The sequence below is a fragment of the Lytechinus pictus genome, chromosome 2, assembly GCF_037042905.1.
Source record: "Lytechinus pictus isolate F3 Inbred chromosome 2, Lp3.0, whole genome shotgun sequence".
NCBI lineage: Eukaryota > Metazoa > Echinodermata > Echinoidea > Temnopleuroida > Toxopneustidae > Lytechinus > Lytechinus pictus.
Genome location: NC_087246.1, coordinates 14,531,793 through 14,547,985, shown reverse-complemented (window position 1 = coordinate 14,547,985; position 16,193 = coordinate 14,531,793). Strand labels below are relative to the sequence as shown.

The 16,193-nt window shown below is 34.6% G+C and overlaps 1 protein-coding gene across 1 annotated transcript in view; it reads left to right on the top strand.

Annotated features, from left to right (window-relative positions):
* LOC129284259 (telomerase-binding protein EST1A-like) overlaps window positions 1-15,391 on the top strand; it is a 29,319-nt gene extending 13,928 nt beyond the window's left edge. Inside the window, exons 4-20 of the mRNA XM_064110365.1 lie at window positions 434-541; window positions 1,035-1,141; window positions 1,977-2,055; window positions 2,584-2,694; window positions 2,878-3,099; window positions 3,888-3,949; window positions 4,536-4,681; window positions 5,209-5,319; window positions 5,763-5,910; window positions 6,775-6,872; window positions 7,974-8,077; window positions 8,678-8,854; window positions 9,634-9,789; window positions 10,269-10,422; window positions 11,477-11,688; window positions 12,502-12,583; window positions 13,133-15,391. Coding sequence (XP_063966435.1) covers window positions 434-541; window positions 1,035-1,141; window positions 1,977-2,055; window positions 2,584-2,694; window positions 2,878-3,099; window positions 3,888-3,949; window positions 4,536-4,681; window positions 5,209-5,319; window positions 5,763-5,910; window positions 6,775-6,872; window positions 7,974-8,077; window positions 8,678-8,854; window positions 9,634-9,789; window positions 10,269-10,422; window positions 11,477-11,688; window positions 12,502-12,583; window positions 13,133-13,260 — 2,205 coding nt within the window. The 3' untranslated portion in view covers window positions 13,261-15,391. The remainder of the gene's footprint in view (window positions 1-433; window positions 542-1,034; window positions 1,142-1,976; window positions 2,056-2,583; window positions 2,695-2,877; window positions 3,100-3,887; window positions 3,950-4,535; window positions 4,682-5,208; window positions 5,320-5,762; window positions 5,911-6,774; window positions 6,873-7,973; window positions 8,078-8,677; window positions 8,855-9,633; window positions 9,790-10,268; window positions 10,423-11,476; window positions 11,689-12,501; window positions 12,584-13,132) is intronic.
* Window positions 15,392-16,193: the final 802 nt, after the last annotated feature.

The window sequence follows — 16,193 nt, the reverse complement described above, 5'->3', positions numbered from 1 at the left end:
AGAAGAGACAAAATTTATGACAATTTTTGTGACAAAAGTTATGACATCCACCAGAATACTGATTTTGTCATATCTCTGAGATAAGGTAAAATGTGGAGAAAAGACAATGTTCAGAATACCACCCCAGAACTTCATTATGCTGGACTAGTTCTTCAAGTGCCTAGTACCTGTCTGAAAATGTACAGGGATGGATGGAGCTTTTTTCGTCAGTTGCTCCTCGTTTTTGGAATTCTCTACCAATCCAACTTCGTATTTGTAAAAAAATTGTTCATTGTACATGTAGTTGATTTCAAAGTCAGCAATGCTGCTACATTGAAACGCGTAATGTGTATGAGACTGTCGGAGACATTCCGGTTGTTTTGACCATCTCTCATGTCAATACTCTGTAAATAATCACTGTTTGAACTTGATTATTTGTATTAATTTTTTTTAGGGTACTACGTTCTATGAAGGGGTGCTGAATAAGCTGCAATCAACATATCACTTCCAGTTAGAAAATCGTACCGGTCTAGATCCCCTTCATGAAGAACGAAGAAGATCAGTAAGCTCTTTGCATATATTCATCTTACTTTGCAACTCTTACTCTCTATACTTTTTTTCCCTCCTAATGAATATCACTGCTTCTTTCTATTCCTATTTATATTATATCCCTTCTCTTTCTTACTGACTGTGTCTATAACATTTTACATTTGGGAATTCCCCATCATAATTCTTATCCAGTTTAACTTCTTTATAGCATGCATGGTGATGCTTACATGATATCATGTATTACTGCACTTGATTTTTTCCCACTGTACATTGAATTTGAAAGAAACAAACAAAAAAAAAACACCTTGTTTTAAACAACTCAAGGAAAGCATTAGATAAATAAACGGTCTTCCAACAAAATGTCTTTAGTTTACTTTTTGATTCCCACCGTTACTTACCATTGTGGTTCAAATTTTGCTTTTTGTCCAATCAGTAATGAACGAGAGAGTCACCACACTTTTTACATATGATTTGCCCTCACAGCTTATTTATGATTTTTTTTCCAGATTAAATTGGCCCTGTTGAGTGCTCAGAGATGCATGATAGCACTTGGCGATATAGCCAGGTACAAAGAGCAAGCCAATGAGACCAACACCTATGGGAAAGCAAGGAGGTTAGTCATAAAGATTGCATAAATTTAGAATGTGTCTTATATAGATTTTGATGATGAATAAAGTATATTTGATATAGCTCATAAAAACAGAATGTCCAATGATGAACACATTTAGTCGTGGCACAGAATGTTGGTTAACCCTAAATAGACTGGGCTATTTCATTGCCTAAGAAGATTCAGCCTCCCCTTATGATCTCGGCCATCGATCGAGCGATCGTAATGAAAATTGGCACACGCATTACCTGTGGCATAATCTACAAAACTATAAGATCAAATTCTGCGAAAAATAAATTTTGCTATAATTAACTCAATAATTCCCCTAAAAATTATCATTTTTTTGTTCAGAGACTCTTTATAGGAATCTGATCAAATATACTGTAAAATATTTCAACATCACATTCATTGTCATATGTATTTTATTGTTTTCTAAATTTCTTATGTATTTTCTTTGTTTTTTACTTTGTTTTTCCTTGTTTTCTCAATGGAAATTGTCTGGGACTTTATTTTGACTATAAATTAGGTGAAATTAATTGATTTTGATCATTTAAAGGAAAAATAACTCATGAATTTTTGCTAAAAACACTATTTGCATTGGATTTGTACACAAATTCTCATTTTTGAGGGGGGGGGGGGGGCTGATTCAGTCTTATTAGGGTTAATGCAGGTTGTTATGGTAGTTTAGAAACACTGAATAAACTCTGAATAAAACCATTGTATAAAGAATGCTTTAGATATTTGTGATACATCCCAAATGACATGGCACCCCAGTAATTCTCTTGCCAATTTTTTTCTTTGCCTGCTAAATCATGTTAATTCTTTATTTCTCTCTATTCAGTTGGTATATGAAAGCACAGCATCTTGCTCCAAGGAATGGAAGACCTTACAATCAGCTAGCTATCTTGGCCTTGTATACGGTAAGCCAAAACAATGTTTTTTTTTTAATTGTGTGAAGCCAAAATGATATTTAGAATGTCGTGTAATGATTCCTATTTGGTCTCAAGAATCCTATTAGGAACACTTATTCTTGTTTATTGCTGATGAAATATCTACGAAATGTATCCCCTTATCTGTAGTTGAAATATGCAAATGTTGCCTAACAATTTACAGATTTCATTATTATATATATATCTAGGAAATTCCTAACTTTGTATTGAATTATATAAATTATTGCCATAGTGATGTTTCTAGATAATATATATTATAACTCTAAAGTACAAGCAATTTTTCCAAGCCAAAAGATATTCATATTGCTGTAGAATAAATTTTAAAAAATTCACCTTTGATCGGCAGTCTGTCTGGTTTTCTTGTTGGTTCTTTATACCATCTTGTTCAAAGTTAAATAGAGCAGATATGAAATGATCTGTGCTTGACACTGTATATTTCAGGTTCAGTTTGTATTTAGTTTCGTAATCATGCGTTTTTCCATTTTGTTTTTTACATAGAGACGTAAACTTGATGCAGTCTATTTTTATGTGAGAAGTTTAGCAGCTACTAATCCATTCCTTACAGCCAGAGAAAGTTTGATGACCTTGTTTGAGGAAGTCAGAAGGAAGGTAAGAAAGTTGAACAAAAAAATTGTTTCATCTGCCTTGTATTATTTATTTATATTAAGCTCACTTTTCAACTTATGCCTATCAATTTTTTCATACTCTCTTATTCATTACAAAAATTCAATTATAAATGTACTATTGTATTTAAATGTGAGTTGCTTTATTGCCATTTTTGTTTTTGGCCAGGTTGCTCATAAAGAGCAAGAGGAAATTGAGGCAAGGAGAGAGATGGAGAGAAGAAGAGAACAGAGGAGAAAAAGGAGGAGACCGTCTCAAGATGAGAACAGGGGTAGGAAAGAGGTCTGGATTGCTCACGATGGGAAGGTGGAAGGAGGAGAGAGGACGGAAGAGGAAGAAGATGATGAAATAGAGAAAGGGGAGAATCTATCTCACCTGTCTGCTGCTGAGGTGAGTTTAGCATCAAAGGCAATTAGAGTGTCCTCCAGGACCAACAACAAAAAATAGGGGAAATAAGGGAAAAAAAGAGAAGAAAATCCAGAAAAGAAAGGGGGAGCATTCCTTTGCTCATGTTTTTTAATATAAGGAATTAAGAATGTCCCACTCTACTTTCAGTGATAATTTTCCAAGTGGAATCTGTTCTTAATCTGATGCAACATTTCGGATACAACGTTTCTAATGATGTTGATTTAATCGTAGCTATTCATGAAGGCTATTTACAAATCTTGGTTTAAAAATTATTTGTACAATGCAAAGAAAACTATTTGAAGGGACAGTGAGCAAAAGGGACTCATAGTACTTGTAATATTCCTAAATGCAATTATTCTTAAGGTCGACAAGCCCCCTACTATAATGAGCCTAAGATTTCATACCTCCTTTTGTCAAATTACCATCTTTCCTGAAATATCACTACCGTGTTTGATATTATCTGGTCCAGCATCATTGTACTGTAGATATGAATAGCAAGCTAAATAACAAGTGTTTGGTACAGAAGCATGAAAATAAACAGAAATTTACAAAAGGTCACTTAGAAAGCTGGTTGAAATATGAATTATGGCTGAACATCAACAATTTGCCATACACTTATTTTTAAAGAATTTTGGATCTTAAAGTGAATTACGTCTTCTCATATTCTCACAGCCCTCTTAGGTGAAACTATGCCAATTTTCATAGGGGATGAATGTCTTAATTGCCCAAGACTTGTTATGAACTATTTAAATTTATTTTTTTCTCTGCAGCTCAACAAGAAGTTTGTGCTAAGTTTCCTGAATGTCCATGGGAAGCTCTTCACAAAGACAGGGTATGTTACCTAAAAATGGTAATGTTGATGGTAAGAAATGATAAATTTAGGTGCTAAAGGGAAGTCCCAATCTATTTTTAGGCTCTTAAAATGGTTTGCTAAGACTTTCTGGTTTTCAATTTTAAATTTATGACCAAGGGACACAAATTACTGATTTGAAATTATATGAAATGTGAGTGTTAATTTCCTTTAGGTGGTTCAAAAAATATACCATGAATACAAACTAGTATTTCATCAATGTGTTCAAGGCTGAATATTGAGATAGTGATGAGTAAATTTTTACTGTAATTTCATATTATTTTGTTTTCCAAAACTGGATGTGGGCTCCAATGTTCTATTTTTATATATGTTGTAGCAGCTACATGTAAGTATGCCTATTTTGCTCTTTGAATAGTAACCATTTTGTACATATATATTGACTTTACCTATAAAATATTTTTTTTTAAATTCATCTTTGAATTATTTTCAGTGTTAGTGAATAATTCTCCACTGTAGATTTTGAAATGTCTTTCAAATGAATTTACTGTGTTCCATATCCTGAGCTCCAATTTTAATTTCCAGTTTTTTTGTTGTTCTCATTATACAGGATGGAGGCATTTGGTCATGCGAGAGATCATCTATTGCGAGAATTCAAGGCACTCTTAGACCATTCACCCTCAGCTATCCTGAGTACAAGACTCATTCAGCTCATGGCTATCAACATGTTTGCTGTAGCTAACATATCTCCTTCAGGTACATGATGATATATGACACTGGCTTTATGCAAGGCAGAGGATTCAAGAGCATTAACTTATATGTTTGCAGCTGGCTACTGTCATACTCTTGACTGGTCCTTTGTAAACTTCGATTATATGACATTGACAGCAACAGCTTTAACCTAATCAGTGGCAAAAAAATAAAAGATCAATTTTCTCTCATCGTTGACAGAATGGATTTCTATTCAAAGGTTATATGAAAAAATCAGGAGTTTTGGTTCGTATGTTGAAAAGTTTTACAGTGAGTTACTGTTACATTTGTTTGACTGGATTCTATGCATGCACTTGGATGATTATGAATTGTCGCTGAATGGCCATGTGCACTTACCAAAAAAATTTGTCCTAGGTCTATTTGCAAAGCAGACAATTGGAGGCTATATTAAATGAATTTATGATCAATGTTTCCTTCCACTCTCAACATCGGAAGTAAGCTTTGAATATCACAATGACTGATGGTTCCATGTTTTCTTACAATGCCTATTTGATATTTGTTTATCCTATCAGGTGACATCCCCCCTACAGCTGAGGGTTGTCCACCTCTCCTACAACAAGCCATCCTGCTTGGTCTTCACATGTTTGCCTTACTATGTTTAAGATGCTGCTCACTTTTACAAGGTATGCTTGTTATGGTATCCTAAATGATTCTTTCTGTATTATACATGATATTGAATTAAAATGCATGAAAATGACTATGACCTACTATTGCTATACACCCAATATGACCATACATGCTCTGCTCATGTAAACACTACTTCTACTACTACTTTCTCAATTAACATCCAGCTATTCATCATTGTCATTGTCTTCACAATCTGTATAATTTAGAAGTTACAGATTCACCAAAATTTTCATCTTCATTGCTATCATCATCATTACCATCCACATGTTGTAGAAACTGAATTACCCTCCTTTATCATCATTACCATCATAATATTCATCATCTTTATTAATTACCACCATTATAAAACCATTTTCATAAACTTCATTATCACCACCACCACTGCCACCGCCACCATTGTTTTGGATTACGGTTTATATTCTGGATTATCTCTTTTCAGATCATCTACAAGAGCAAAGTGGAGATCAGAGTGTGTTGTCTCAGGATCTTCATGAGCTGCTACCTGGTGTCAAGGTCTATGCTGACTGGATGATGTGCCATCCAAAGCTTTGGAACCCTCCTCCCAGCTCAGATACTACCTCCTATAGGTAAGCGGGTGTCAATAAAAAATGAGGACAGAGGGTAATCTTCCCCTGCCTGCTTAAGGTGTCGACTTATCTCCATAAATCACCCTTGGGCTCAATACAAATTCTGGAAAAAAAAAACAGTACAATAAAAAGCAACTCTTTATAGTTATTGTATTTCCCCCAATAGGAATACAATGTGGTCAGATTTGATGGCTCCAACTTTTATATTTACATATACCAAGGCCCCATCATTGAAAGTATTATATTGAGATTGATCTTAATCTCTGTCTCATTTCAGCCTCAGATATTACAGAGCTGCCAACTTTTATGAAAAAAAAAGTATTTGTTACAAAAATATGGTAGGTATACCAAGTATGAATTCAAGATGGAGTGCTTATATGTGCTATATTAGAAATTCACAGTAAACCGCCTTGGGCGTTTATTGCAATGGATGACAGTAAAATGACAATACAGAATAAAACGGGTGATTGAGAAAATGTGAATTTTGATGGTAAAATATAAATTTGGAGATAAAGAATACTAATTTGCTATTCCAAAGGTTAGCAGCTCTATACGAAACATCGTGTTTCATGTAAGACTTTTGCAATAAATTTCATCTTGATTTTCAGCATGAAATACAAAATAAAACGTTGGGTTGATTGAGAAAATGTCAATGTTGATAGTAAAATATAAATTTGGAGATAAAGAATACTAATTTGCTATTCTAAAGGTTGAGCAGCTCTGTACGAAACATCCTGTTTCATGCAAGACTTTTGCAATAAATTTCATCTTTATTTTCAAAAGTGCACTTAATGAAATTGTCTACCAACATATTTCCATCAAACTGTAACTTGATATGTCTATTTTTTTATATTTTTAATATAGTGCATCGCTTGATGTTTGGTCTTCGGTGGCACAATTCTTGAACCTTGTAAAGAGAGTGCCTGTACCTGATGTTAAGTTTGCTGTCAATGGTGAAGAAGGTAAGTCTATTGGCTATATTCTGAATGTATTTTCAGTTTCAACCACAATCTAATTCCTGTATTTGAATAAAGATAGGCAAAGGTGATAAGAATCTCAACAAGTAGGTAAAGTTCGCTGTCAATGGTGAAGAATGTAAGTCACTTGGCTTTATTCTGAATGTATTTTCAGTTTCAACCACAATCCAATTCCTGGATTTGAATAAGGATATTCAAAGGTGATAAGAATGTCAACAAGTAGGTTAAAGGAGAATGAAACTCTTGGAGCAAGTTAGCTTTTGTGAAAGCAGAAAAATCAAAGAATAAGATCAACAAAAGTTTGAGTAAAATAGGACTAGCAATAAAAGAGTTATGAGCATTTGAATGTCGAGATCACTAATGCTATGGAGATCCTCCCATTGGCAATGCGACCAAGATCTGTGATGTCACACACGTACAACTCTCCCATTTGGACACTGAAAATATACCCCAAAACATATCTTTTTGCTCATTCTAATCATATGACAAATGATTCATCAATGATATAATGTTGTGAAACCTCTGTAGGCCCTACTTAATTGTCATCTCATAATTAAGAACACCTCACCTTGTGATAGACTCTATAAAAGTGAGAATATAAGTGAAATAAGTATTAAAGTAATGAGGGAGTTGTACGTGTGTGACATCACAGATCTTGGTCGCATTGCCGATGGGAGGATCTACATGGCACTAGTGATCTCAATATTCAAATGCTCATAAATTTCTTATCATTCATTCAATCTTCCTCAAACTTTCAACAATATGTTTCTTTGATTTTTCTCTTTGATATTGATTCAGCTGGTTTCAAGGGTTTCATTCTCCTTTAACATCTACCTAACTTTGTGGCCTTCATCAGGCAGTTCCATAAAAGGATGAACAGCTTTAAATGCCCAGTAAGATGCTAGATGTTTCACCAACTCAAGTATTTGATTTAAAAGCAACCCATGTCATGATTGTGATGAATAGAGCTACGTATTGCCTCAAAGAGACAAAAAAGTGATATTGATACTAAGTGCTTGACGAGAATATCACAGAAAGTGAACAAATTTGAGATGAACGATCGCCTTTCATATATCATTTTCATAGACAGCTTAGAAGTATTGTTACCAGAAGACATGGCACTGTCAGGCTTTGTACCTCTTATGGCTCTTCCTCTTCAACCTGTATTCATCCAAGCTGATACATCCAAGGTGACTCATTTTTTTTTACATATTGTTGTATGACCACATCCATGTATCCTCGTATCTTAAGCAGAATTTTGAACACTACAATTATTCAGTTTCAGATCAATATAGTTTTCCTTGCAAAAGAATGGGCAAGAGCTTGGAGATTCTTTGACTCTTCAAACTATTTAAGTACAACTTAAATCCAATCCGAACCATTGAGTGATCATGGTGACAGCATTTCAAAAGAGACAAGTTAGCAATAAAACTGGTCAAAGCCCAAGTTTTAAAGCAGTAATGTTAATTTTCACATCATTTAACAAAACTGCCAATTAGTTTGATTTCATCCTATGTGGTAGGATTTTTTAAGAGGAAAATAGGATCTCCCCCTAGAAATGGGATGTTTGAAACTTGTAAGAATGATAATTTTTGGTATGTTTTTCAAATTTGTTTAAAAGAAAAATAGGTTTTAGGCTTAAAATTGGTTAAAAAACAAAGAATATGATTTTTTAACAATTAAGGTTGGCACCTCTGATTTAATGGGAAGGTAATATCATTGAATCAGGTTTTCAACTAAATCATGCTTTTATTTCCTCTGAAGTGTAATAAAACCTTTTCCTGTTGTAGATTCTTGCCAATGATCGTGTTCGCCTGGACTCACTGACCATGTTTGGTGAGTATTTGAGTGGACAAGAGACTCCTCTTATCAGCTTCTCAGTCAAGACGGATTCTTATGTCTCAGTAGCACCCAAGGCACCGCCCCCCAGAGAGACAGATCAAAGCTACCGTCAAGAAGATCATGAGGTGAGCAGAATGAAAGAGGTTTGGGGATGTGGTTTGGTGTCAACATGTCGGAAGAAGCAATGTTAGAGATAAATGCATAAGTTACATCACTCAACTTGTATGTCTTTTCCAGAGGAAAAACTGTGGGAGAAAGCATATTCATAGGCAATAAATATGAGTAAAATTGTCAAGGGAAAAATGATGGTTGAAAAAATTATAAATAAATAATAATAATAATAATATAGGTATATTTACTTAGGGAAGCCACTTCAGTTCTGGAAACTGTTCTCCCAGTGGGTCCTGCTATTTACAAATTTGTAAATCTGTAAAGTAAATGGTAAAAATGTTGAAAGTTATTAAATAAAACAAAATGAAAGATTGTAAAGATGCAATTATCAGAGATGTGGGGGTGGGGATGGGGACATCTACCATGAGGAATTCTACATACAGGATCTTATATTTCCCAAGCAGTCGGATGAAATGTGTAAGCAAACGTGCAGAAGAAGATAGTGTTTTTGAGTTATATTGAGATGGTTTCGTACAGTTAATTGTTACAATTTACATAATGCCAGTACTTGTTATAGTAAATGTTTAGTACTAAGACAGCTTATTCGAAGCTACTCATACACTGGGATGAAAAGCAGTGTTTTGGTTAGCTCGCATAAAAAATTTGTGTGCAAGGATGAAAGTGAAAACACATATTTTCAACATTGGTCCATAACTTTATTTACAGAAACCGCATCATGCTGATGTTAAAATGGTAGCTTTCTGATTTTTAATTTCTTTTTATGTTATTGCAGATAGGAGGATATGACAATGATGATGTGATTGTGATGGATTCCTACACGGAAGATGAACCACCTCATGGAGATGGTACAATCAGTAGATTGAGAGAAAGGAGAGACAGTTTAGAGAAACAACTCAGGGATAGGGAACTTAGAGAATCCCATATTCAGGTAAGCAGTTTATAAAATAATTCAACCTTTTCATACCCGGTAAGTTTGGCATAAAGTTATGTAAATCTTATTTGACCCTTAAAGCATTTGTTTGTACTCTGCAGACTTCAGAAGTTATCCTGTCTTATGATTTTTAAAATGTATTTTAAAATGATTTTTTTTATAGCCAAAGCATGTATAGCCATGTTTCGCATGACTAAATCCAGCCATTTACAACATTAAACTGAAAAAGGGCTACATTGTGTAAATAATGAAATGAATGAATGAATGAATAAATAAATAAATACACCTGGGTTAAATGTGGCCTTTTTTATTTTACCCCTGTCATGAAAGTTAAAGCTGTTACCCTGCGATTTAATTGTTAGGATTTTAAATGTGGAGACTAGAGACCACTCAACGTCAACACCTGCAAAATATCCACCTGTACACATACCCAAAGACCTGATGATGAAGTATTCATTTTCCCAATCTGTTCACAGGCCATTGTTGAGAGTCATCGTTCCCAACGTCTTCTGGAGATAGTCATAAAGCCTTACTATCTTATACCAGACACTAACTGCTTCATTGATCACCTACCCGCTATCCAGAGATTGGTGTTATGTCAGAGGTACCTCATGGTGGTCCCTCTAGTAGGTGTGTACATTTAATATTATATCCTATATAGAGTAAATCCTGTATAGTGATTGGTTGAAGTAGCATCATGTGACCAAATATATTTCAACTATGATGTTGCGTGACGTCAGACCTCGATATATTTTTGGATATACCAATATTCTGACGTCATTATTTCACAAAACTGGATATCTAGCGTAACTCTCGGGTGCACCGGCCAGCGCGCTCTCTCTCCCGGGCAAGTCCAGCGATGCGTCGGCGCAGGCACTTATCTGCGTCCCGCTGAGCACGGTGCATGGCTCGGAGAAAAGTAGGTAATTCAACTCAAGTAACCGGACTTTTCAAAATCAGCGCATAGATTGTGGTTATAAATCATTAATAGTAGGATATAAAACAAACATATCAGGCGTTTCATTCGAAAGCATAGTGGGAATTATTAATCCTCGGTTGGACTGGCAAAACTACTATATTCCCCTCGGGGCTTCGCCCCTCGGGAAAAATAGTAATTGCCAGACCAATCTCGGATAAATAATTCCACTATACTTTCTCAAAGCCTGATATATTTGTTTAATAGCTGATTCTTTAGGGTTGGTTGTAAGGATTATGTGATGCATGCTTACCTCTCGGGTCACATTCCTTTTTATATTCATTGTAGTTATTAGCATATGAGAGAAGCAGAGTGTTAGATTACTGTTCCTCTGTTTTCCAACACCCAGACATCTACCCCTGATTAAATAATTCTGGTTAGTAATCCTATTTTAAGAACTTCCACTTTTTTCATATCCCCTTGTATCTCTAGTATGCACATAAATTTCTACAAATTCTTGTTATTCAATTTTTCATTTTAATCTTACTTAATTTGTTAGCAAACTAACATAATTTGACAGCTTTATATCTCTTGTACATTTTTTAATTCATTATATTTTTTGACCAATTGTATGATAGCAAAACCCATTACTGTAAGTGATTTCAGGCTGTTGACAATGTGTAAACACCGTACATACTTTCTAATCCTTGTAATGCTATGTCATTTTGTTATTTATATTCTCATTGCCTTATGTTTACTACCATGCAGTGATCAATGAGTTGGATGGCCTAGCCCGTGGTAGTAGGGAAGGCCAGTACAGTGACCCTCACCATGCAGTCAAGGTTCAACATGGAGCAAGGTATGCTGTAGAGTATCTTGAGGAGGAGTTTGCTAACAGAAACCGTTACCTTTGTGCCTTGACCTCTAAAGGAAGTATCCTGGACAGTATTAGGTTCAGGAGTGAGGATGCTGATTGGAGGGTAAGACCATTCACGAAAATTAATTTTTTAGAGCCTTGTTTCATCAGCTTTTATTCTTCATATTGGCATCTTTAGTATATTTATTTTCATCACTTATATTTTTAATTCAAATTCTGTGTAACAGAGTTAAGTATGGCTTTATGTAGAATTTCTTTAGAAGTCAAAGATTCACTGATTTTATTGAAAAACAATGACTGAAGGTTACATCACATTGACATTTTAAGGATTTGGGTGATTATTAGTGATTATAAAACATTGTTAAGCATGAAGCAAAAGGTAGTGATGCGATCAAAATGGGCGCATTTTGAGATTTTTAGGGTTCTTCATCAAGTTATTAGTGTTAGGTACAAAGTATGGTCTCTTTGGCCTGAATTAGTTATTATGAAGGTCTTTAATTTCACAAAGGGGACTTATAGCTATAGATAAGGTTTCAAACATGAATGTGAAAGAGTAAATTCATATTGTCCATGAATTCAAATGCACTAATTGGACCAAATGATGCTCACATATAAGCTTGGAAAGAGATGCTACTGGAGGGCTTTAAATTTGGATAGTTTTATGAAATGTATTTTTAATAAGATATGCTGTTCTCAGCCAATCAGGTTGCATAATTCGTAGTACCTTATTACAGTCTGAAATATGACTGAAAAATCTAAATGACTTAAGGAGATTGTTCATGGGAATAACTAGGGAATAACTAGTAAGGTCAATTTGACCACTCCCTTTGCAATTTATTTTAAACAACCACAAGTCATCTCTACATTAGAGCAATGAAATCATTGAAATTGTTTTTTTGTATCTTCCCTGCCTTAGGGTAACAATGATGACCATATTTTGAGATGCTGCATGCATTATTGTTCAGATGATCCAAGGCAATATATGCCAGCTGATAAAGGTACGTTTGTAGACCACTCTCTCAAAATCACATTATTGTCATGTCTCTGCCCAAAGTGAAGGTGATGTACTTTTGGTTCATACATCTGTTGACCATTACAAACCTGTAAGCTCACTCTTTTAGTTTTATGAACTTTATTGTTAGGTCTAACTCTAAATATACTGGAACTGTGATGCGATGAGTTAGAAAAAGCAAGGTTACTAGTTATTATATAAGCATAATTATATTACTTACCATCAGTGCTCAAAGTGCATGTAGTTACCACCTGAATTTTGAGGGATTTGAGGTGATTCTGAAAATGAAATAAGATTTATCAGCACAAGCTGAAATGGTAAATTTTACAAAGAGGCTATGCCTCTTTTCTCCAAATACCAGTGAAACTATTTGAAAAATCATTTGAATTGAAGGCCAGTGTAGGTGCATGTGAATGAACTCTTAAGAGTGGCTATACTTTTTAGGGGTTTTTAAACCATTTTAACTCCCAGAGGAACAAATCCTGATTTCAAGATATTTAAATATCTGTTTGATTCCTTTTCCCTTTTGTTTTAGATGCTCCTCTGCAGATTAAACGAGAGGTTGTTCTGTTGACGGATGACCGGAATCTGAGGGTGAAGGCTATCCAGCAGAACGTCCCAGTCAGAGACATCATCATGTTCATCAGATGGGCCAAGGTATGAAAGAAGTCATCCAGGAGGATGTCTTCCAGAATGTAACAGTTGAGTTGTTCAGCAGTGTTCATCTAAATCTTGATGATAGACAGGTTGTTTAAGCTGGCACCAAAGATGAATGATTGCAAGTAGTTTAGAGTGATGCCACTGTACAAGCTGAAGCATGACTTCAGGCCCTTTCATTTATTGTCAGGCAATGCAAAAGTGGGCTTTAAAGATTCATTCTAAAATGTGCCATTTGTATGACTACTTAATAGGCTCATGCAATTTAGAATACATCCAGCATGATACGCAAACTCTTTGGGTATTTTCATTTTGATCAAGTAGGAAGAAAGTTTTAAGCAAGGATAAAATCATATATTTGTGAGAACAAATTTACAAGGAAACACTGGGCATACATGCATACCATGTGTGCATGTACAAAAAAGACCAATGTGATGAAATTTTTTTCCTTGAGCGACTCCTCCTATGCTTGCATTTGAAAACCAAAGTCTTATTTCCCCTGTGCATCTACCTGGTTCATCAGAGATTCAGCGCCCATATTAAAATGAATTGTTATTACAGGCAATTTTGAAAATACATTGCTGTAAGCATGTAATCTTGCCTCTTTATATTTTTAAAATTGTTCTTAATCCTTATCGAAGAGTTTTCAGTTCATTATACTCAAAAGAATTTTTACACATTTTGTTGACCTAAATTAGCCCTCTGGATAGCCTTCTATTTGGGGCTGAGTGTCATTTTGACTGAAATTTATGATGATATTATCATTGATTTGATTCCAAGCGTTTTAAATCAGCACCACTTCCAGATCTTTCACTCTTTTATAACAGTGAATGAGAAAATCCAACCAATCAGCTTCTGTTTCCCCTTTTCCATCCCTTGATTGAAGAAATCTTACATAACACTGAGTCAATTCAATAACAATAAAGTCAATTATAAATATACCTTGTTTGAATGTATGTTGTAAAAGTGAGAAAAGCACAGTGCATAAGCCAGTTATCAGCTGGTTGAAGGGTCTTTTCCAACTTTCACATCATAAACCTACTGTGTTCATAATATTCCTTGTATTTTGTGTTCGCTTTTATCAAGGAATAAAAAGTTGCTGCCACCCATATACTACTGCTGGTGTGATGAAACCTCATATACCATTAAAGGTCTTAGTTCAAATACACAGCTGAGTTAACATGGTATCTGACTGGGAAGTCTTTTTTATTTGGCTTCCTGTTGGGGTGGCTTAATCTTTGGAGATAGAGATGGATTCATGACATTACTTGATAAATCATCTTTTTTCTTAAACAAAAAGTGAATTTTCCAAAATTGGAGACAGAAGTCTTGTCACCCTTGTGCCAATGTTTATTTAATGGAGTGTTTAAGTAAGTTAGGTTTTTGTGCCAAAGATCTTTCATTCTTATGAATAATATGTATCCACATCGTGAAGGTCTGTCATAAGTTGGTCTTGATTCTCTTGATGTTGTAGTGTGTCACAATGAATGTAAACAAGCATTGTGAATAAGATTTTATTGGGCATAGACATTGGGGGAAATCCAGTTTATCTCCATGGAAGAGTTGTGACATGTTCAAATCAAACTCAAACTGAGATCGATCTCAAAATTACTAACTAGATTTTCAATTCAATTTGTGTTTGATGTGAATAAATTGCAACTCTTTCCAAGACAGGGCAGGTCTCATTTTCATGTAAAAATGTATTCTTTGTAGGAATCTTTGCATTATTGGTTGTTTGAAATGATTCTTAGGTGGTAAAAATAAATTTTTGCCTTTGTCTGATTCCGTCACTATTGGAGTGCCAATAGTCATAATATTCTTTTGATTTATTTATAAATTGAATTTTAGTCAGACAAAACTAAATGAATTTTTCATGTTTTCAGGGACTATTGACAGGCCTTAGGTTGTAGATAATTTGCTCTGATTGGTAGGGAAATAGTTCATTTGCTTTCTCAGTGGAACAAAAGTCATAATGTTCATTTCAAGTACTGATAATCCACTCAAAACCTTGTTGAATATCTTGAACACTTTTATAAAAAAAGAGTTAATCCTTATTTACCATGGACAATCATTTATTATGTACATGTTCTTGTTGCCACATTTTCACAAGAAAATAAATGTGAATGTTTTCAAACTATGAGAGGCTAAAAATTCTTCTTTCTGTGCTACTGTAACTTTGATGTAAGAAGTTCTAAGAAACAGAGGGCAAATTACATCTTGATATTGATTTTGTTGTATAGAAGTAGAAAATGAGAGTAGCCTAAGAGAAAATGCAATTCTCTTAAAAATAGGAAATTCAGAACTATTACTGAACTGTGCATTTTTGTCATAAAAAAAACCAAGCTGTTGGATATTGATATTTATGAAGAATCTTGGGTACATTTTCCATTCAATATTTTCAGTTTATTGATGAAGTCTTTAGATACCTACAGATTGAATGCCCAAGTCCAATTATGGTGGGGTCTTTGAGGAGAATAGGGCAGAAAATATAGACAGGCAAAAGAGAGAATCAAGAACAGAGAAAATCTATTGTCAAATGCCTGTTATGACAAAGAACAACAAGGTAGTCTCTGTCGAAAAATTGGTGAATCAAAACAGCCATTTGTTCCTAGATTCTGGACAAAGAACATAATTGCATTTTTTTTGTCAGCTCTGAAACTTTGGACGAATTGCTGTTCAGGTTCACCAAGTTTTAACAGAGACCTCTCAGCTGCTCTGTCATTTGACAGGCATTTTCAATATGTTTACTATGTTCCTGAATCCTCTATGTCCCTGAGCGAAAACTCTCTATTAATGGTGCTAGAATACTGAATCACTGAAAAATGGGTATGCTTTTACTTGTTATTCCTTTTCAAGGACTGTTTGGGAAAGTCTTCTAGAAATACAAGTAAAAGTTTCTTCCTCTGAGACTCTGACCAAGAAATGTGAATAAAAACACA